The sequence below is a fragment of the Panthera onca genome, chromosome F1 (genome assembly GCF_046562875.1).
Source record: "Panthera onca isolate mPanOnc1 chromosome F1, mPanOnc1 haplotype 2, whole genome shotgun sequence".
Lineage (NCBI taxonomy): Eukaryota > Metazoa > Chordata > Mammalia > Carnivora > Felidae > Panthera > Panthera onca.
The window spans coordinates 47837471-47862331 of record NC_138355.1 but is presented as its reverse complement, the minus strand read 5'-3'; the positions used below and the strand labels follow the sequence as shown (position 1 = coordinate 47862331).

The 24861-nt window shown below is 34.4% G+C and overlaps 1 protein-coding gene across 9 annotated transcripts in view; it reads right to left on the bottom strand.

Annotated features, from left to right (window-relative positions):
• The window catches only part of KCNT2 (potassium sodium-activated channel subfamily T member 2), a 370200-nt gene that overhangs the window by 190028 nt on the left and 155311 nt on the right, over positions 1-24861 (bottom strand). For all 9 annotated transcript variants that reach the window (XR_014136444.1, XR_013553237.2, XM_078441196.2 and 6 more), the window contains exons 9-11: positions 3494-3674; positions 2144-2308; positions 31-167 (exon numbers count right to left, since the gene is read on the bottom strand). Coding sequence is in view for 7 of the 9 variants with exons in the window: in XM_078441196.2 (XP_078297322.1) it covers positions 31-167; positions 2144-2308; positions 3494-3674 (483 nt within the window). In the remaining 2 variants the exon portion in view is untranslated. The remainder of the gene's footprint in view (positions 1-30; positions 168-2143; positions 2309-3493; positions 3675-24861) is intronic.

The following is a 24861-nucleotide window of genomic DNA, read 5'->3' as shown; positions in this document are numbered from 1 at the left end:
TAAAGATGGAAAATAGATAGGGATACCTACTTTGCTCTCAACAGATCCTGATCTTTAAGGGCTGAGCCTTGAAGGTAAATAACTCTTTGTGACCACATTGGAATCTGCAGTACCCTCCGAACTTGCACATCCATTTCAGTAGGACACAAAATCACCACATAATAATCCTGTTCAAAATAAAATGGGCAATAGGATGAAATCAATAATGCTGTGTTTTATATTACATAAGTAAACAGAATGTCTAAGAACATTTAGAAATACAATGAAAGAGAAATAAACTTTCACTAGTAATTAAAAATCTGCATTTAAAACCTGGGCATATATTAATTAACATGACACTGTAATAAACATAACTGAGACATATAAAAATCACATAAAACAAAATACAATAATCCTGATCTTTTTCAGTCTCATTAGTACCATGAAGAGAAAGTAACCGGTGCTTACTATGTATACATTTCCAGCCTATGAAGTTTTCAGTAATAACTTCAGGCTAACTCTAAAATATACAATACACACAGGGAAGAGGTGCTTAAAAATCAATTCATACTTCAAATTGTTACTTACTTTTTGAAAAACTATGATGGTGATTTATATCATTTGGTCATATTATTTATTGATAATAATGAAAAATCTCTGATGAATATCTGAACGGATAAGGATTCATAAGAATATTGATAATACAAAGTAAATTTAACAGTTTAAGATCATGTATTTCAAAATAATGGTCCTTTGGAGAAAACACAAAGGTATTCTGAGTGATAAAATAGTTTAATACACAGTTTATAGTTATTACAATTCTGTGGTAAACATTCACCATTTTATCACTCTAAAATATATCCGGTAGAAATCTGGGCAGTTTTGAGAACTCTCCATATTGATATTTATCAGAATAAATTACTATATATCAAAATTTGGGGCTTCAAATTTTCCCCAAAATTGATTTTCTTTATGGGTTATAAAGAGAAAACCTGCAATTATTTAATATGCATAATAATAAAAACAAATAAATATGGTATTTCTTCAAAAATGCAAATTATATGAAAACAAAAGAATGTATCATGTAATTTAAGTATCACTTATAAATTGTATTTTTAAAAATATTTTTTTAAGTATTTTAAAAGTTCTCCAGTGTGGGGCACTTGAGTGGCTCAATTGGTTGAGGGCTGAACTTCAGCTCAAGTCATGATCTCATGGTTCATGGATTCGAGCCCCTCGTCGGGCTCTGTGCTGACAGCTTAAAGCCTGGAACCTCCTTCAGATTCTGTGTCTTCCTCTTTTTCTACCCCACCCCCACTCACACTCTGTCTCTCTCTCACACACAAATAAATAAATAATAAAAAAAATTTTAAGTTCTCCAAAAGTCAATTTAAGGGAGATCTAATTAGAACTATACTCAGTACTGTCTTGATCTTAAGATTGTCCAACCTCTTGACAACTTTACTGAGGAAATACAAGACATTCAAGTAGCTCTTTCCTGTTTGACCTAAATTAAGTGCATTAAGCAGGAAAGGAGATTACCTAAATCTACATTGGCCCACTACCATGGCAAGTGGAAAAGTATCTGAAGATTTTATCTGCATAGACAGATGAAGAGATTTTTTTTTCTGAATTAGTGTTCTCAATTCAGCCAGTTATTGTCCAATTTTTGGTGATTCATTGCTACTATACGACCTAGTTACATTCTAGGAAACAAAGGAAAAAATGGAAATTTCAGACTTCTGCATTTCTATCAGCAACACTTGATAAAATTTTTGATATTTTCAAGTAGATGATACTGTGAAATTACTTTTTCATTGTTTTATATTTTATTTTAAATTTCACTGTTTCATAAAAATATCATTTATATATTACCCAAAAGAGAAAAAAAACAATCCTTTTAATTCAAAGAAAACCTTTCTCTGTAGCATTAACATAATTCCATCTGTCTTTTAGTGTAGATACAGAAGGAAACTTAAAATACTGTGTATTCTTTAAGCATTTTTTCTATGTTCCCGGTTATATTTGTAGTTCTTCATTTACTCTTTCTAAATTGGAGCATATAAATAAAATCCTCCAGAACACAGGCTGCACCTTCAGTTAATTGACTTTGACAATATGTTAGGTATGATCCAGTAAAATGCATAACATAATTTTAATGTACCTGAAGTCTTGGGTGAGCATAGAATTCATTTAAAAAGTCCATAAGTAAATCAATCTTCAGTGAACTGACACACAGAACAACATGCTTCTCAGTTTGAGCTCTATGTCGACTATAGTTTCCACCTGACTTTTGTCTCTCCATCCACAAATAGGCCAGCTGTTCAAACTGTAATGCATTTTCCACATATGAATGAAAAACACCAGGCATGAAAATAAAAACCAATGCAATACATCCATTGTTTATTAGATATACTCAATTTCTTATATGGAACTCATTGAGATTCAAATTATCCACATTCCCTTCAATAACAGACTTTTCATTTGATTGCTGCAGAGGTCGCTAATGCTTCTTGGGGGTTTCAGGTCTCTATAGAAACATATTAATATGAATTTCCTACTATATCATAACAGCACTAAAAGGTCTGTGCCTCTGCTTTACGCCCAGGAAAGCAGGCAGCCATGATGTGCCATGCGCTGCATCAAAGAGAAAAACCTCAATGGCATTTCTTCTACATTTTTCTACCAAGTTCAGCACACATCTCATGCAATGAGAGATACCCAACACACACGGCCACATTCTAGTTGCATAGCAGCAGTTGGTATGTAAGGGAAGTAGATGGAATAGAGGAGGGATGTCAGGAAGGAATACACGCATGGTTGAACAGGAGTAGGAAGATCTTTTTCATACCTACATAAAGTATACTTAGATAAACTGTGGCCAAGGGTTTGTAATGGAAGATACAAATTTGATTTGTATTTGCCATATCTTATTTCTAAGCTGCTCACCCACAGGCACCCAAAAGCTCACTGTAAGAATGAGGTGGAGATTGCATCTACTCATCTTTAGTCTCCTTTCATACCTCTGTCCCTTTGCGACCACCTTATCCACTCCCAAAACGTTGCATAATATTTATGTATCATCTTCAGATTTTGTTTTAGTTGACCAATAAATGCGATCCATTTTTACTTACTACAATGTTCAGCTTTTATATTATTTCAAGAATCAAAAGAAATCAAACCTTCATAAGTTTATTTCCTTGGTCTATCATTCTATAATTACAACTAAATCCTATGATCTTATAATTAACAAGTTAAATACCCCTATATAAAAGAAACATCTTCAAGAAGTGGAATGAGATGTGAGCTTTATCACTCGTGAATAGGGGTAAAAAATCAGTTTCTAATATAATGTGAGAAGGAATTTCCTGAGGCCATTTTAATTAATTGACTGGATACAATAATAACATATGTTAATAGATTAATAAACCGCCCACATTTCATTCTAAGCATGGAAGATTTCATTTTATAAGGCTTTATACATTTCTATAAAACTTAACCTGGCTGTGTTTACCTGTATGGGTAGAACCACAAGAGCAACACAGATCATGGCAACAACAAAAAGCTTAGAGGACCAGGTTTCAGGCGTGACATCCCCAAAGCCCACAGTAGAAAATGTCACAATGCAGAAATAAAGGGAGTCAAAGAGATTCAGCTTCTTTCCTATCCGTTCAAGATGTTGGATTCCACAAATGCTAAGGAAACAAATGTGCATTAAAATTAAAACTTTTAAATTGGGCACATTATTTCTTATTATTCCTTTGAAAGCCAAAGCACATTACATAAAGCGCATTCAGTGAGTTGGAATCTTATATTGTACAATATACTTTTTCTCATGAAAACATAATTTTTAAGTTTTTACCTAATTAACCAAATATAATATTATTTTTATTAATAATCAAAAGTTGTAGCCAAAATATCACAGAGTATACCTGAGTAGAATGTAAAAGGAATAGACTGAATTTCATGGCTGACTTACACAGACATTTTGAATGCATGCCAGGGAACATAGAGACAGAAATTGCTAAATTTATTCCCTGTAAAAGAGTGATAGTCTTTTTTTTTTTTACAGGAAGCTATCTTATTGTATAATATGTGTGTATTGTGTGTGTGTGTGTGTGTGTGTGTGTGTGTGTGTGTGTGTGTGTTTCATGTATACATGAAAGGTTTGAGGATTTAACAGGTGCCAACTCACTCTCAAGAGATCACCATCTGTACAAAGCTAAGTCAGAGAGTAGCATGGAAATTGTTACAAGATGTCCCCAAAGTAAAATGGTTAAAATAGCACTAAAAATAGCCCGACTACAGGCTAAAAAAATAATAATACTAAAAATAAAAATAAATAAATAAAAGGCATGGTGACACTATGAAATAAACTTATATATATTGTACATTTTTGGAGATATAAATCATATCTCTCATAAATCATATCTGTAACATAAATCAGTGTATGATGGCATATGATTCAGCAAGGGGGAAAAAACAAGTATTGATGCATGTTACAATATGGATAAATCGCAAAAACATGCTGAGTGAAAGAAGACAGATGTACAAGACTACAGACTTTATGATACTGTTAATACAAAATGCCCAGAAAAGAGAAACAGAGCAGACCAGTGGCTGCCTGGGGCTGATGGTGGGAATAGAGTAATAGAAAATGTTCTACAACGGGAATGTGGTGATGATTGCAGAATTCTGTAAATGCATTTAAAATGCTTGGTATTTACACTTAAAATGAGTGCACTATAAGGCATGTAAATTATTCCTCTACAAATCTGTCCAAAACAATCTGTGTTTACTTTTGGACACTCATTCCAACCCCTATGCACAACGAGCAGACATAGCGTGATTTTGGCGACCATGAATAAATAAAACTCAATGTTTAAATTCAAGAAATTCCTTTCCTATCCTTTTAAGATAATTTTCTTATTTATTTAAGTTACATACAAAACATGTTTAATTATCTTAAATATTTTTTTGCTGTTTTATTTTTCTAAGGCAGAGAATACGCAGGTGGATAGTTAGGTAGTTGGGTAAACACACAAGTAGTTAAATCAAGGGACAGAAGAGAAATCCTAGAGTACTTGCTATCATTTTACTGCTGAGACAGAAACTGTTCTTTCTTCTTTTCCTTTTTTTAAAAAATATTTTCATTTATTTTTGAGAGAGGAGTGAGACTGAGCGGGGGAGGGGCAGAAAGAGAGGGAAACAGGATCCTAAGCGGGCTCTGCACTGACAGCAGAGAGCCCAATGCAGGATTTGAACTCACGAACCATAAGATCATGACCTGAGCCAAAGTCAGACGCTTAACCTACTGAGCCACCCAGGTGCCCCTTCTTTTTTTTTTTTTTTTTCTTTTTTTAACTCCAGGTTTTCAGAATGTAAAAATTGCCCTTGTTCTATGCTTAGGAATTTTCTGTGAGCTGCCTGCCAGGTCACATGAGTTCATTTGTATCAGGTTATTTGCTCAGCTGCCCCTATGCAGTCTAATAGTCAAGCTAATTATAATACTATTCAGATAAAATCTTAACATAACCAAAGAGAACAACTGTTTGATAACAAACATTTTTGTGGATTAGGTTTTTTATTTTATTTACAATAATATATATTTGAAAATGTAAACAATTTATACTTACCTTTTATACTACAGTAGAAAATAAAAGTGAAGATAAATTATACATCTTTAAAAATTCAAATGTGAAGGCTTACTATATTTTGCATAACTACACATTAAATGTCAATTCCTGCTTATAGATAAAAATGTCCATTTTGTAATTCAAACATTATCTTCCCCTAAACTACTAGAAAAGTCCCCTACTCTTACTTCCTGCTCTTCAGTTTGCTCTCATATTTAATATGACCTATTCATAAGGGCCATATTCACATTCTTAAACAAAGCTTACATACACATACTCCAATCTCAGGTTCAAAACAGCCATTGGATTCTTACTGTTTAACAACACTCTTTAATTCATGGTGTGATAGATTATTATGATAGATGCCAGTAAATCAAGTCTTCCTATGTTCATACCCCTTTGCAGTGCGGTATTGCTGTACTTCCCATCAAAAGCGAAAACTAGTTCTCCACGTCCTTACATTTTAATGGCCTAATAACTTGTTTTGACCAACAGAATACTATAGAAGTGATGCTGTGTGGGTCACAGAGTATGGATCTTAGAAGATCCTGAAGCTCTTGTTCTCACCATCTTAGAAGACTGAGACTGCAATTCTATGAAGCGGACTGGTACAATCTACTGAAGGCTTAGAGGTCATGTGGAAAAAACCAAAATGTCCCAGCTGACAGCCAGCACCAACTGCTAGACATGAGAGTAGGGCCACCTCGGATGCTCCAACTCCTGTCAGGCCATCACATGACTGAAGCCAAGAGTACTGAAGGTGAGATCAGGAGAAACACTGCCTAGTTACCAACCACAGAATTGTGAGAGACAACAAACTGCTGTTTTAAGGTGCTCCTCTTTAGGTGACTTGTTATTTGGTAATAGATATGTGATACATACAGAATTAACTAGACGCCAGCATCTGGATCTAATCTGTGTTTTCTCAAACTTATCTCCCTTTCACTTACTATTTACATGGTATACCTATCATAGTATATAATCCTTACCCTCTATTTCTACTTTTGCCTAATCCATTCCCTTCAACTGAGAGCCCTCTTCCTGCAACACCTACTACGATTCCTATTTTTTGAACCCTAGCTCAGAAATGAAGCTCCCTCATAGACTTTATTGAATCTCAATTTCAAGAAATTCCAGAAGTTCCTGCTGAATTCTGAGAGCGTATGAGTTCATGTCTTATACAAATACCAATTTTTAGAGTTGAATACTTATTATCCCAACTCAACTATTATTTACCCTACTGACACTATTTAAACTGTATATTTTTATTTCCTAGAGCACTGAGCACAAAGTGCTTGGTAGTCACTGATTAACTAACTGCTAAATGAACCAAAAAACACCTGGTTAAACCATACTCAGATAATATATGCAAACTCCAAAAAGTATTTCATTCACGCGTTTCAGTTTTTTATCACTGAATAACAAATTGCCCAAAACTCAGTGGCTTAAAACAGTAAAAATTTATCATTTCACATGATTCTGTGTTACATGGGAAGTTTCTCTGGTTTTCTTAGGCTCACTCACGTGGCTCATTGGACTAGAAGTCTGGCTAGAATGAAAGGTCCAAGATGGTCTCAATCCTGTGCCAAATGGCCAGTGTTCGTCGTTGTCTTTGTGCCTGGCCTGGTTTTTCTCCATGTGACCACTTATCCTCAAATAGACGAAACCATCTTCCTTACTGTCTCAGGGCAATAAGGGCAACTGAAAGTCCTCTTAAGAACCTAGCTTTATCTGCCCCATTCTGTTTGCCAAACCCAGTCACAAGATCAGCTCACAGTGGAGGGGTGTGGAAATAGATGCTGCCCCCTCATGAGAGGAGCTACAGAACTTTGTAACCATGAACTTTTGTTTTTCAGTTCACCAAACTGTACAAGTGATAAAACTTATCACAACCTATATAAATCATAATAAATTTTATTGAATGCATCATGTTACAGTCTAAGATATTTAATTGCTTTGACAAAACTAGTTAATCAATACTTGCAATCATTTTTTATAATCCTTGTGTAAAATGCCATTTTACTTGACCTAGAAAAATTATATGAACCTTTCACATATTTATCAATTTCACATTTAAGATTCAAGACTTGATATTCCTTAATACTCACTAAAGCAACATGAAAATGAAGACTCCCACACCAGCTGTTACATGTCTGATATTATTACATAAAAACAAAGATCAACTTTTTTAAGAACTATTAAGGTAAATATACTGAATTACTTTTAGAGTTTCTCTTTGATTTTGAATAGGCCTGCCAACTGGTTTCATTTAGAGTTTCATTTACTGGGTCACTGCTTATGTCCATGGATAACAATGTCATTACATTTAAAAAAATGGTGATATTAATATATTATCTTCTAAGTCAATTATTATTTTTGTAATAAATAAATGAATTTACTTTCTTCTTCCCATAAGAAAATAAGACAGCATATTTAAATATCTAGCCCAAGAACACAGTAATCCTTTTCAGTTATAGATCTAATCTGTTCCCTCTCTATTCCTAACTCTCAATGCCCTTTTATCTTATTCAGGATAAAATCCAAAAGCCCCTGGCTCTTCTCAGATCTTATCTTCTAAAGACCATCCCTCACTCACTGCCCTCCAACCACACCAGCCTCACTGCTATTCCTGAAACATAAAGTAGCACCCAAATCTTCTTTAAACATCCTCCTTTTATTTCTAATATTTCTAACATCCAAACTGAATCCAAAAACTCCTCTCTAAATTTGCTCTTAACAAATTCTTCAAATCCAGTGTTGGCAAACCCAGCTCTCTTGTTGATAGTGTCAAAATCCTAGAGTCATCCTTGACTTCTCTCTTTCTTTTACAAACCACATCCAAACCCTTATCAAACCCTACTGTTTCAAGCTTCAAAATATAACCAGAACCCACTATCACTACTCACCATGCTACTGCAATATTTCATGCCATCATCTTCTCTGCCCTGCACTACAGTGAACACACCCATCCTTCTCCTAGAAACCTATCACCATCGTGTCAGAGTTATCCTATGAAAACATAGGTCAGATCATGCTATTCCCCTACTGAAAACCCTAAGAGGGCTCCCAATTTCATTTGACTAAAAGCTAATGTTCTTACATTTGTTTATAACACACTAACCAATCTGACCCTTCCCTATGCCTTTCAGACTTATTTTCTACTCTTATCCCTGTGTTTCACTCTACCCAGCTACACTGGCATTCTTGCTCTCTGATCAACATAAGAGGCATATTCCTTGTCATGGACCACTCTCTCTGTCTAGAACCCTATTGCACCAGATTTTGTCATCACTAATTACTAATTCCTCACATCTTCCAAGTCTTTACTTCTATACTGACCATCATATATACTCTTAATCTTTCTTATCCTGCTCAAATAAAAAAAAAAAAAAAAAGAAAAAGTGGGGGGAGGAGCCAAGATGGCAGAACAACATGGAAGTTTTTTGTGTATCTCACATCCATTAAATACAGGCAGACCAACATTAAACCATCCTGCACACCTAGAAAACTGATCTGAGGATTAACACAACAATCTGCACAGCCTGAATCACAGAATTCAGCAGGAATTCACCCCCAAAAGAAACAGCAGGAAGAAACGATAGCCAGGGACGTAACCAACACAGATATAAGCAACATGTCTGAACCAGAATTTAGAATCACAATAATAAGAATACTAGCAGGAGTCAAAAATAGATTAGAGTCCCTTTCTGTGGAGATAAAAGAAGTAAAAGCTAGTCAGGATGAAGTAAAAAATGCTATAACTGAGCTGCAATCTTGAATGGATACCACCACGGCAAGGATGGACAAGGGAGAACATAGAATCAGTGACATAGAGGACAAACTTATGGAGAATGATGAAGCAGAAAACAAGAGGGAGATTAAGTCAAAAGCGCATGATTTCAGAATTAGAGAAATCAGTGACTCATTAAAAAGGGACAACATCAGAATCATAGGGGTCCCAGAAGGGTAAGAGAGAAATAGGGGTAGAAGGGTTATGTGAGCAAATCATAGCGGAAAACTTTCCTAACCTGGGACATCAAAATCCAGGAAGCACAGAGGAGTCCCATTAGATTCAACAAAAACCGACCAACAACAAGGCATATCAGACTCAAATTCACAAAATACTCAGGCAAGGAGAGAATCATGAAAGCAGCAAGGGAAAAAAAGTCCTTAACCTACAAGGGAAGACAGATCAGGTTTGCAGCAGACCTATCCACAGAAACTTGGCAGGCCAGAAAAGAGTGGTAGAATATATTCAATGTGCTGAATCAGAAAAATATGCAGCCAAGAAATCTTTATCCAGCAAGGCTGTCATTCAAAATAGAAGGAGAAATAAAAAGCTTCCCAGACAAACAAAAATTAAAGGAGTTTGTGACTACTAAACCAGCCCTGCAAGAAATTTTAAGGTGGACTCTCTGAGGGGAGAAAAGATGACAAATAAATAAATACATACATACATACATACATACATAAATAACAAAAGCGACAAAGATTAGAAAGGACCAGAGAACACCACCAGAAACTCCAACTCTTCAAGCAACATAATGGTAATAAATTCCTATCTTTCAGTACTCACTCTAAACGTCAATGGACTCAATGCTCCAATCAAAAGTCAGAAACGGTAACAGAATGGATAAGAAAACAAGATCCATCTATATGCTGTTTACAAGAGACCCACTTTAGACCTAAAGACACCTTCAGGTTGAAAATAAGGGGATGGAGAACCATCTATCATGCTAATGGTCAACAAAAGAAAGCCGGAATAGCCATACTTATATCAGACAATCTAGACTTTAAAATAAAGACTGTAACAAGAGGTGAAGAAGGGGCATTATATCATAATTAAGGGGTCCATCCACCAAGAAGACCTAACAACATTTATGTATCGAACGTGTTAGCACCCAAATATATAAATCAATTCATCACAAACATAAAGAAACTCAATAATAATACCATAATAGTAGGAGCCTTCAACACCCCACTCATAGCAATGGACAAATCATGTAATAAAAAAATCAAAAAGGAAACAATGGGTTTGAATGACACACTGAACAAGATAGACTTAACAGATATCTTCAGAAAATTTCATCTTAAAGCAGCTGAATATACATTCTTGCCTAGTGCACGTGGAACGTTTTCCAAGACAGACCACATACTGGGACACAAATCATGCCTCAGCAAGTACAAAAAGATCGAGATCATACCATGCATATTTTCAGATCACAACACTATGAAACTCGAAATCACCACAAGAAAAAATTTGGAAAGGTAACAAATACTTGAAGACTAAAGAACATCCTACTAAAGAATGAATGGGCCAAACAAGAAGTTAAAGAAGAAATTAAAAAGTATATGGAAGCCAATGAAAATGATAACACCACAACCAAAAACCTCTGGAACACGGCAAAGCTGGTCATAAAAGCAAAGTATATAACAATCCAGACCTTCCTAAAGAAGGAAGAAAGATCTCAGATATACAACCTAACCTTATGCCTTAAACAGCTGGAAAAAGAACAGCAAATAAAACCGAAAACCAGCAGAAGACAGGAAATAATAAAGATTAGAGCAGAAGTTAATGCTATCAAAACCAAAAAAACAGTAGAACAGATCAATGAAAACAGAAGCTGGTTCTTTGAAAGAATTCACAAAATTGATAAACCACTAGCCAGTTTGATCAAGAAAAAAAAGGAAAGGAACCAAATAAATAAAATCAAGAATGAAAGAGGAGAGATCATAACCAACACAGCAGAAATAAAAACAATAATAAGAGAATATTATGAGCAATTATATGCCAATAAAATGGGCAATCTGGAAGAAATAGACAAATTCCTAGAAACATATACACTACCAAAACGGAAACAGGAAGAAACAGAAAATTTGAACAGACCCATAACCAGTAAGGAAATCGAATTAGTAATCAAAAATCAGCCAAAAACCAAGAGTCCAGGGCCAGACAGCTTTCCAGGGGTATTCTACAAAACATTTAAGGAAGAGTTAACACCTATTCTCATGAAGCTGTTCCAAAAAATAGAAATGGAAGGAAAACTTCCAAACTCTTTCTATGAAGCCAGCATTACCTTGATTCCAAAACCAGACAGAGACCCCACTAAAAAGGAGAAGCTATAGTACAATTTCCCTGATGAACATGAATGCAAAAATTCTCAACAAGATATTAGCCAACCAGTTCCAACAATACATTTAAAAAATTATTCCCCATGACCAAGTGGGATTTATACCTGGGATGCAGAGCTGGTTCAATATCCATAAGACAATTAACATGATTCATCACATCAATAAAAGAAAGGACAAGAATCATATGATCCACTCAATAGATGTGGAGAAAACATTTGACAAAATACAGCATCCTTTCTTCTTAAAAACCCTCCAGAAAGTAGGGATACAAGGAGCATACCTCGAGATCATAAACGCCATATATGAATGACCCAACGTTAATATCATCCTCAATGAGGAAAAACTGACAGCTTTCCCCCTTAGGTCAAGAACAAGACAGGGATGTCCACTCTCGCCACTGTTATTCCACATGGTATTGGAAGTCTTATCCTCTGCAATCAGACAACACAAAGAAAGAAAAGGCATCCAAATCGCCCAGGAAGAGGTCAAACTTTCACTCTTTGCAGATGACATGATACTCTATATGGAAAACCCAAAGGATTCCACCAAAAAACTGCTAGAATTGATTCATTAATTCAGCAAAGTTGCAGGATATAAAATCAATACACAGAAATCGGTTGCATTCCTATACACCAACAAAGAAGCAACAGAAAGAGAAATCAAGGAATCCATCCCATTTACAATTGCACCAAAAACCATAAAATACCTAGGAATAAATCTAACCAAAGAGGTGAAAAATCTATACACTGAAAACTATAGAAATCTTATGAAAGAAATTGAAGAAGACACACAAAAAAAGGAAAAATATTCCATGCTCCTGGATAGGAAGAACAAATATTGTTAAAATGCCGATACTACCCAAAGCAATCTACATATTCAATGCAATCCCTATCAAAATAACACCAGCATTCTTCACAGAGCTAGAACAAATAATCCTAAAATTTGTATGGAACCAGAAAAGACCCCAAATAGCCAAAGCAATCTTGAAAAAGAAAACCAAAGCAGGACGCATCACAATCCCAGACTTCAAGCTATACTACAAAGCTGAAATCATCAAGACAGTATGGTACTGGCACAAGAACAGACACTCAGATCAATGGAACAGAATAGAGAAATCAGAAATGGACCTGACCCACAACCGTATGACCAACTATTCTTTGACAAAGCAGGAAAGAATAACCAATGGAATAAAGACAGTCTCTTCAGCAAGTGGTGCTGGGAAAACTGGACAGACACATGCAGAACGATGAACCTGGACCACTTTCTTACACCATACACAAAAAGAAACTCAAAATGGATGAAAGACCTCAATGTAAGACAGGAAGCCATCAAAATCCTCGAGGAGAAAGCAAGCAAAAACCTCTTTGATCTTGGCCGCAGCAACTTCTTACTCAACATGTCTCCAGAGGCAAGGGAAACAAAAGCAAAAATGAACTACTGGGACCTCATCAAAATAAAAACCTTCCGCACAGGAAGAAAACAATCAGCAAAACTAAAAGGCAACCGACAGAACGGGAGAAGATATTTGCAAACGACATATCAGATAAAGGATTAGTATCCAAAATCTATAAAGAACTTATCAAACTCAACACCCAAAAAACAAATAATCCAGTGAAGAAATGAGCAAAAGACATGAATAGACACTTCTCCAAAGAAGTCATCCAGATGGCCAACCGACACAGGAAAAAACACCCAACATTAGTCATCATCTGGGAAATACAAATCAAAACTACAATGAGACACCACCTTACACCTGTCAGATGGCTAACATTAACAACTCAGGCAACAACAGATGTTGGCGAGGATGTGGACAAAGAGGATGTCTTTTGCATTGTTGGTGGGAATGGAAGCTGGTGCAGCTACTCCGGAAAACAGTACGGAGGTTCTTCAAAAAACTAAAAATAGAACTATCCTATGACCCAGCAATTCCACTACTAGGCATTTATCCACAGGATACAGGTGTGCTGTTTTGAAGGGACACATGCACCCCCATATTTATAGCAGGACTATCAACAATAGCCAAAGTATGAAAAAGCCCAAATGTCCACTGATGGAGAACGGATAAAGAAGATGTGGTATATATATATTATATATATATAATATATATATATTTATATATATTATATGTATAATATATATAAATATATATATAATGGAGTATTACTCAGCAACCAAAAAGAATGAAATCTTGCCATTTGCAACTATGTAATGGAACTGGAGGGTATTATTCTAAGTGAAATTAGTCAGAGAAAGACAAATATCATATGACTCCACTTATATGAGGACTTCAAGAGACAAAACAGATGAACATAAGGGAAGGGAAACAAAAATGATATGAAAACAGGGAGGAGGACAAAACAGAAGAGACTCATAAATATGGAGAACAAACAGAGGGTTACTGGAAGGGGTGTGGGAGGGGGGATAGGCTAAATGAGGAAGGGGCATTAAGGAATGTACTCCGGAAATTATTGTTGCACTATATGCTAATTTGGACGTAAATTTAAAAAATGATAAAATTTAAAAAAACTCAAAAAAAAAAAAAAAAAGAAAAAGTTTTAATCATTTGTTGGGTTTGGTGTCCACTGTCTATAATCCTCTATATGATTGGAGGCCAAGTGCTTTCTTTATCCATGTTGACTGAGCACCTAAAATATTGCTAAGCACATAATAACGTTCATGGACCTCTACTGCCATATTTAAATCACCAAGCCTTTTAACCTCTTCAGATATAAACTAAATACAATTTATTAATTTTTAAAAAGCATCCAAAATCTTTATATGGCCACTGACTTAACTGTGGAATCTAATGTAAGTGGCAAGACGAAATACTTCTTTGTCAAGGGAGGCAAATGCAATATTCCATAAATCTATGGACTTTCCCACCACCTTTTAATCAATATCACTTGAAATATTCAAGTTCTATAAACAAGAGAATTGGGTTTTACTCTCCCTAGTAATTAGTATTCGTAACTCCAGCATTTGTTTCAGTTAGTAGTACTACTTAAATAATATGATAAATGAAGAATTGGAAATTTGAAATTTGGAAATTGACTTGTATTTATAAAACTTATATTTATTCTCATTACATTCTAAACTCTCTATGTCACTAACATGTTTAAAACTATCTGAGTTATTGAATTATTTGCTACATTTAACTATTTCCTAATCAAAGACTTTACCCAAAATCACACTCTTGCCACTGTTCATGAATATTACATACTTTAATACTAAACTCAACCATGTTGGTTATAGAACTTTTCATAATATGGAAAGTGTCTAGCTTATGATTTATGAAAGAAACTACTCTCGATATTAGAGAGAAATCAGCCTAAAATAACTATACATTCTGGACTCCAATGTCACTGTCACGTTAACTTTTGAAACTACTTCCTTTTTGCTCTCTTGTATTTATTTAGAAGAATCATGTTACTTGAAGGGTAGAAACAGTTTAAAGGGAATTTTGCAGAAATTTGCACAAGCTTAACAAATTCTAAAGAAAGAACATTCACATTATTTAAGCAAAAAGGAAAAAAAAAGAAAAAAGGCTCTCAAACCTCCTCACCGAATCATAAAAATTAGATATAAAAAGTATTTTGAAAATTATCGTTCCGCATTATAATTTTATAAAAGAAAAAACTAAGATGTGGAGTCGTTTAATACGAGGCAGAAACTGGACTATTCTCATCATATTATTTGGCTATAGCATCATTTCCTGATACCAGTTATGGAGTATCTATATGGAACATGTGGAGAATGTTAAGAGTATCTGCCAACTTATTATAATCTATTTTGGTTATAGTAGCACATCTAGGAATATTTTGAAGTTAAGAAATATAAAAATGTATATTAGTGTTCTATGTCAATCACTCAACTAAAAAATAATTTTAGATCATTCATTTAAGCTATCTTTCCAAACAGTAATTCAGCTCCTTTTATGAAGGAATGAAAGACGTATATCTTCAGTGTCAACTGTACTTCAATTAAAGAAAAAAAGTGTATCTTCAGGATAGATAGATACACAGATAGTTTATTGTTACTTTATCATATAATTCTTAAGGCTAATACAGCATTGACATACTTTTGATTTGCATTATTCATAAACATTAATATTTTATTTATATATTAGCTATTTTTCCAAGAACTATGAATGCTACAACATGCTAGCTAAGGATCTGAAACCATTTAGTGATTATAACCATTTTAATATAGATTGTTATCTTACTTCATTTATATATGTCTTTGGAGCTCTTATTAAACAAAAACTGCCTCTTCTCCCTGATCATAGTTGATGAATTTCAGTTAATTGTTATTTTGTGCCTGTACCCAGAAGTGATTTTAATGATGGGTGCAGATTTTCTGATAAACTAAATCTAAGAATGTGCTCAAATAGTCCACACTGGTAATAAAAATATCCTATTTTGCCTTATCATAAGAGATACATCTTTTCAGTCAGTCAAAGACTCAGTTAAACTATTTAAATTATATCTTGAATTGAAAGTGGTGGAAGAATTTAATAATGCAGAATTTAAAACTAAATAAGCATAGCTGATAGATGTAAATAAACACTCCTGCCTTTAAATTTTATAGTAATCAAATTTAAAATTGTTTTGTGACTGGGCCGTAACATTAAAACCAAAAAGTCTTGCTTAGAATTTTAGTGGATATCTAATTGTAACACAAATTTTGCTTATTATCCTGTATTGTCTGCCTGAACATTTGAAATTAAATATTTTATTCCAATTTCAGATGGAAAAAATAAAACAATGTCACACCATGTTCAATTTATCTTTGTTTAGTTAATCCACATAAAAATTACTCATATTCATTTATACTCATTGATTTTGAAATGGAAAAATGCAAATTAATATGATTTTCTTAAAATTTCTATGTTCTTAAAAATACCTGTAAATTTTAAATAAGAAACAAACTGGTTTATATAAAACCAATAGGTGCTATAAAACTTAAATGTTTCATAACAGAAAAAAGGTAACCTTACTCATAAAGGTAAGTCATGTGTATTCATACAAATACATTTATGGATGGTTTACTAAAATAAAGCATTGTACTCTATAATAGAGATGTAGATATGAATACAACACCGCCATCTACATAAAAGAGCTTCTAAATCTAAAGTGAATGATTTTAACCCCAACTTTATAATATTGCTAATAATCATACCATAAATTAATAATCAAACATTTAACTTATAACTCGATTAATGCTAACTTAGGTAAATTACTTAATCTTTTTAAACCTTATCCTCAACTGGAAAGTAAATGTAATAATATTAACTTCTTCATTTGGTTCTTAAGGGAATAAAATGAACTAATAATGCTCACTGAAATGCCTGACACATAATAATGCTCAATGAATTCAGTATTTATTTATTTATTTATTTAGTAATGTATTTATTTAAATTCCAGCCCAGCATAAAAGAACTAAAGCACAAAAATGAGTCAAATATAAGAATCAACTATCTACACAAAATAGATATAAAGCCTTTGTTTTTCACTTGACAAAAAAATAAATGTACTATTAGAGCAATATAGTCAGTGCATGGCGTGCCTGGGTGGCTCAGTTGGTTAAGCATCAGACTCTTGATTTTGGCTCAGGTCATGATCTCACAGTTCGTGAGATCAAGCCCTACGTGGGGCTCTGCACTGATAGCATGGAGCCTCTTGGGAGTCTCTCTCTCCTTTGCTCCCTGCCTCTCTGCCACTTCCTGCAGTCTGTCTCTGTCTGCCTCTCTCTCTCTCTTTCTCTCTCTCTCTCGCCCCCTCCCCAAATCAATAAACATTAAAAATAAACACAGTATATGCATAGACTATGGGGAAAGAGACGGGTTGAGAAAGTAGCATGTCTGTTCCTCTTTACTATGGAGTTAGTAACAGAGTTATTAGCAGCAAACAATCATCCATGAATTAATGAGAGTAGCTGTAATCTTGTCCAATCTTTTCTCAAACCTGCAACTCTCAACTTACCAAAAAGAAAAGTTAGGCAATTTGCAAAATAAACTCATAATATTTAACTATTTACAAAGACCAGAGTCATGCTGATATTAGCTGACCTTTGGAGGGTTCACTATCATCATTTACGGAAACTGACAACCAATTCTTGGTAATGCAGTCAAGATAAAAAAAAGATTAAGCACTATTTCTCGGCCAAAATGTCAATAACAGGCTAGTGACATGTTTTAAAAAGGACAAGTTATCTCTGAGATTGCCTGAATGAAAGAATTTTCATACAATTATGTAAGCCTGCATATATATATATATATATATATATATATATATATATATATATGTGTGTGTGTGTGTGTGTGTGTGTGTATGTGTGTGTGTGTGTGTGTGTGTGTGTGTGTGTATAAAATATGTATTTATTTATATAGTTAACTCACTGACCTGGGTAACTACTAAGTATATCATCATATGGGAATATTCATGATTTGAATGTTAAAATGTTAGTATTTAGGGGGGAAAATACGAACAAAATTTGCTCTTCTTATATTATTTTTACACATACATTCATATTCACCATTCTTTTTTGTTTATTTATTTTTGAGAGAGAATGTGCGCATGTATGAGCAAGCAAGCAGGGGAGGGGTAGAAAAAGCAAGGAAGACACAGAATAAAAAGCAGGCTCCAGGCTCTGAGCTGTGAGCACAAAGCCCCATGCGGGGTTCAAACTCACGAATCTTGAGATCATGACCCGAGCCGACGTCAGGCGCTTAACTGACTGAGCCACCCAGGCATCCCCATATTCGCTGTTATTTAAATAGATATTTAATTATATATAACTTATAGGTTTTCTATTTTACGAAGATTAAATACACCTATTTTTGAAACTATGCATTTTGTAAAGTAGAGAATTTTTGCCATGCATGTGTTTATGTTTTTGCATAATTGTGGTTGATATTCACAATAGCTTAAACTGGACTTTCAAAACTTTCACAGAGCCATTTCTACCTTAATGTGATATAGTTTTATGAATACCCATTTGTGATGATATCTGTTTTAAAAATCACTTTTGGGGCACGTAGGTGGCTCAGTTGGTTGAGCACCTGACTCTTGGTTTTGGCTCAGGTTATATCATCTCTCAGTTCGTGACTTGGAGCCCCAAGTACGGCTCTGTGCTGACAATGTGCAGCCTGATTGGGATTCTCTCTCTCTCTCCCTCTCTTTCTCTCTCTGACCCACCCCGGCTTGCTCACTTTCTCGAAAAGAATAAAAAATAAAATAAAAATGACTGTTACAGAATAAAAATCCTTAAGGAATTTTATGGCATGGTACCTTGGCAAGATTTTCTGAATCAAAGTGGCTAAGCACTTAAACTATGCAGACTAGAAGACAAAATACATCCTTAAATACCTGCTCAGAACTTGATTACCACAAACACTCTAAATATACAGAAAAACAGAAAAATACCCTTGGGAATTACATGTCATCTAAAACTTTCACAATCAATAAGGATAAGAGATTGAGTACATGACTCAAACCATATGAAACAAATACAGTTTTTGAGAGGTATAATGTTTTATTTGATTTTCAACCAATGTTTGTAGATTTTCCAGTATGACCTATAGATATCAGAAGATAAAGGCAATGGATAAAAAGTTATAAGGTAAAAAATATTAGGGAAAACTTTGCAGGTGGAGAGAGGAGAAAATTATTTAATTTTTTAAGAGGTTGAATTTATTATAATACGTACTTTCTATTACTAGACAAATGATAGAGGATATATATGATGTTATTAATATTATTCTACTCCTATATATCATTAAGGTAATTAACATTTAGTAAGTGCCCTTTTGCTTGTTTGATATTTTATTTTGTTTTGATTTAGTTTCTAATGTAAACTTCTGTTTTTAGTTTGTCAATTTACTACTATAGGAATTTTATATCTATCTCTTGAAAGTGACCTTGGTATATATTTCTGTATCTCAACATATGTTCCTTGAAAAGCCAATCTAGCACTGTATCTAGTAAGCCACTCAGCTAATTGGTCTGTGTTGCATGGCTATATAGCCCGGATTATAAACCCTCTGTAGCCATCTGTGTGAAGAACAATGTATCATTAAACCCGTATTTATCAGAAAAAAAAAAAATTGGCAACTCTAGGTTAAACATATTTATTTATTTCGTAAAGGACTTTCCAGATCATTTTAATGAGTTAATGTTTATTGTGGATCTCCAAGAGTAGAATAATTTTCATAAGATTAACGAAACACACCTGCCAAAATTCTTAGTTTTGACAGAGTATCTCAAAGGATTAGGGTCTTATTAACTCAACTAGGAGAACATTAGCTCACAGTTTGTGCTTTGTCTCAGTATTTTAGAATCAGTTTAGCTTAATAATTAAATGATTTGGGTAATTTTTTACCTTTGTCCATGCCCTGAATTATATCGCCCTGGATTAACTGTTCCTTGAAGGAATTTAACAATGAAACTGTCAGGCCCTGAGGTTTTTTCTTTTTTCTTTTCTTTCTTTTTTTTTTGGTTTTTTGTTTACTTTTTCTTAATGGAAATCAAAACATATAATTTTCAAAGTGCTCCATCTCTATCTTAATCACAATTTAAGACTGCTAACAAATCTGTAAACATGCAGTTTCAAATGACCTACCATTCCTTCCTTAGATCCACAAGAATAAATAAGCCTCAATCATCATTCCTTGGTCTTTGCTGACTTCCTACAAATCTAAACTTTGAACATACCTGACAAAGTTTAGAAATACAGGACAACAGCAGTCATACTGAGTACTGGATAAGCAGAGAAGCTTCCTCTCTCTGCTGACAAAGAAGCTAAGAGAATAGGACAAATTTTTTCATAAATGCTGTGATTATTTGAAATGTGCATCACCATATTGAGCATGCCATATGGAAAGGAGGACTCCAAATTGTATTTCATTAAAAAGAATTTAAAATTCTTTTTTCTTAACTAAAATACTGTTAAATCTCATTAAGAATAATTTTAAAGAAACTATTCAAACACTTATGTAAAAAAGCCATAACCACATTAATACACACACAAAAAGGATTATGCCCCATTTTGCACTAAATGCATAGAGCCAGAATATATACCATATCAAGCATTAAGGTTATAAATACTCTTGGTAATAAAAAAGCTAATACAATGTATTAATTTTGAAATTTTCACTTTAACTAAATATTCTTCCATTAGGAAAAAGCTAACATGTTAACTTACATATTTTAAAATATTTTTTTCTGACTCACCTAGTAAAAGAAAGATCACCAGGATATGAGACAGAAATTATCTAAGGCTACACCAACCATAACAGAGGGGTAAGTCTTCTTTCTTATATTAAACGCTTCAATTAAAGGGATTCCACATTGTCCATTACTATTCTGATTCAATATATTTCTTTTAACAAAATTACATTAAATTCATTTCCTCTCCTTTCATCATTAGTGATTTAAGCAAAATAAAAGCATCTGGGGAACAGTCTTCGTAAATTACTCAGAGACGCATCAGCCTATGGGCCATTACTATGATAATGCATCAGATGGAAGTAGGGTCTTTTTGTTCATGGTAGGAAGGATGCAACTATAATCATGTAGTGTTTTGTTCTGTGTTCCTCAGGTTATATGCTGCACTGAGCATATATTCATATTCATCTATAATCATTTAGTAAGAAATGTGTACTGGGTCTCAATACAAAATGTATTTTCTAGTGTGAATTGTGAAGGAAGTAGACAAAGAAATAAGGCAGTGGGATATGAGAGATGAGTAAAACAGATTAGCGAGGTGAAAATGAGACAAAATTTAGTCAAGAATCAGGTAAAATCATGATCATGTTCTTGTAACTCTCATTTTAGGAGCCTCTAATGTTAAGAAATGAAACCATTAAGGGAAAAAAAAACAATAAAAACCTGTAACATCAGCAGAATGCTATTATATTTTCATATTTTTAAAACAGAATTGATAAGACAGTAAATAAAGACAAGGTGGTACTTAATCATCTCACATTCCTGTTAATAGATAAAAATGTTTTATTTACCACTTCTTGCTTCCTGGAAAACTCAGGATTTTTCTCTCCTGAATCTCTTTTTTTTTTTTTTTTTTTTTAATTTTTTTTTTTTTACGTTTATTTTTGAGACAGAGAGAGAAAGAGCATGAACGGGGGAGGGGCAGACAGAGAGGGAGACACAGAATCGGAAGCAGGCTCCAGGCTCCGAGCCATCAGCCCAGAGCCCGACGCGGGGCTCAAACTCACGGTCTGTGAGATCATGACCTGAGCTGAAGTCAGACGCTCAACCAACCGAGCCACCCAGGCGCCCCCTCTCCTGAATCTCCAATAAAGTGCTTATCATTTTATTTTTGCTCTATTGTAGATCATATACATTTGAAAAAGTTTCACATGAATTTATTCACCTATTTATTAAGTGTTACTACATGGTAGGCAAAGAATTAGGTACTAGGGGAGACAGTGGTATGGAAAAGCTGGCATGACTGGTCCCTTGTGGAAATTAGAGTCCAGTGAAAGAGACAGAAAATGATGACTAACCTAAATATACATAAATTTAACAGGAGAGCCCTTTTGCCCCTGCCTTGCTATGCTCTCCTGTAATCCTGAATTTGACCTAATCAGGTGGACTGGACATAAATGACAAAGTGATGTTTACATTAACATTAAAAAAAAAGATAAGACATATTCTACTCTGCAAAGAAAAATAAGGTAGAATATTATAAGGATAAAGAAGGTTAGTGTGATGGGAATAGTAAGGGAAAAAAAGTAGGACTCCTGAGCAGAGGAAAAATCAAGGATGTGAGATGAAAATGAAAAGGTGAGGAGAATCCTGATTGTACTGGAAATTTAGGACATATTAAGTAAGAAGTTTTGTGTTCATCCCAAGACACATGGAAAACTTTTAACAAGCATTAGCAAGCGGTCACACAATTATATTTACATTTCACAAAGGAAACTCTGGTTGCCATGCGGTGAATGGTTTGGAATGGAACCAGAGTGGACATAGGTAAACCAGTTATAACAGCACTTGTTGTAAAGAGGTTCCGATAGTTTAGATGAGTAAGGTGATGACTGAGAGGAATAGAAATGGATAGACTTGCAGGATACTAAGGAGATAAAATCCGTGGGATCTGTTGATTGTTGTTGTGTCACAGAATAGGAGGCATTAAGAATGATTCCATTCTTTGGAATTGCCCCCAAAGAATGGACAGTAGTTGCTATTTCAGAGATGTGGACAATTTGGAAAAGAAATAGCATAAATTTGCCTTTGGACATACTTACATTGAGGAGTCTAAGAGGGTATGTCAAAGAAACAGCTGAATATAAAAGTTGTAACTAGAACCATAAAAACTGACCTAAGGCAATTTGTTGGCTCACAATTATCAGGTTCTTTGAGGTGCTCATTTGTAACCTCCAACGTAAAGAGGGAAAGTGGAGGCATCAGACCCTACTCCCCAACAACCTTGTGACGAAACATTAAACAGAGAGAGCAAGTCATAAAGCAAATTCTGCCACCTAAAACAATCATTCCTGTTCTGTAAGATCAAAGAGGTTCCTGTTCTTTCTGTGCATAACAACAAATACACTGAAAGAAAGGTTCATACCAACAAAAAATGTGAAAATATACTAAGGGCAGGTTCAGCTAATAGGCTGGTGGAATTAGACAACAGAATCCTCTGTTAAGTGGGAACACTCTTGAAAGGGTCTCAAGACCCACATGACCACTCCCTGCAAGGTTAGGCTTGGTTATTCTTATGATCCAATTATGCAAGAGCAGATAAGACCAAACAATACTTTCTTGCCAACTATACACCTTGGAAAATATTTTTAATTCCACTTTTGTTCATATATAAGGATTCTGATATTGATGTTTGAACTGGTGATAGCCTGGGAGTGGGTTCCTCACTAGAGTCCTTCACATGCTTATTACTATCTCTTAATTGTTATAGACAATATATCACACTACACTGAAATATTTATGCGATTACAGAAAATATAGCTAAAATATATAATGTATTCCTAGTGGAAAAGTATAAAATAAAATTAAAAAGCCAAGGTCTGATCAATGAGAAAATACATCATTTAGTGAAATGTTATAGAAGAGGATGAGGACATAAAAAGAGTCTGTATATCTGCATATGCGTGTGTGTGCATGCATTTATGCAGTATGTATATATGGGCCTCACATGCCCACAGACATGCTCATAACCTCCATGTGCATTTAAATGATTCTTCATGTAAATTGTTAATGTTTAATATTGGAATATTGGAAATATTAAAGTCAGTGACTTACACTGGCTTTCTGAGTTCTATCGTGACATTAGAGATCCTTTCTAAACCTGTCTCTACTTCATTCCCAGAAACAGAATAATAGAAAAAGGTCAATAGTTCCAAGAATCATATTCCTTTTTCCTCCTTTTTTAAGATTTAATTTTCAAAAACAAGCCAAAAAATCACAATATCTATTTTGCTTTCCTTTTTATTTGCACTTCGTCCTACCCATTAGTTTACTTAAAATAAAAGGTATTCTTGGGGCGCCTGGGTGGCTCAGTCGGTTAAGCGGCCGACTTCAGCTCAGGTCATGATCTCGCAGTCCGTGAGTTCGAGCCCTGCGTCGGGCTCTGTGCTGACCGCTCAGAGCCTGGAGCCTGTTTCAGATTCTGTGTCTCCCTCTCTCTGACCCTTCCCTGTTCATGCTCTGTCTCTCTCTGTCTCAAAAATAAATAAACGTTAAAAATAAAATAAAATAAAGTAAAGTAAAATAAAGTAAAGTAAAATAAAATAAAATAAAATAAAATAAAATAAAATAAAATAAAAGGTATTCTCAACAGGAAAGGCTTCATAATCACGTCATGAACAGTCCAATATAACTTCTACTAGTTGCAAAGAAAAATTCTGCATTAAAAAAACCAACTGTGAGCACATTCCTTTAGGGCAATATGGCTAAAGGAGAGCCTTTAGAGTAAGACAAATAAGGGCAGATGAGGCCAGTGAAGTGGGCAGGGACAAATTATAAATCACTTTATATACAACACCATGGATTTTACATTATCCTGAAGACACAAATGAAAAACTTTAGGCAAGAGAATGAATGATGTGATCAAATGGAGTAGTGTTGAGCTCATTAAT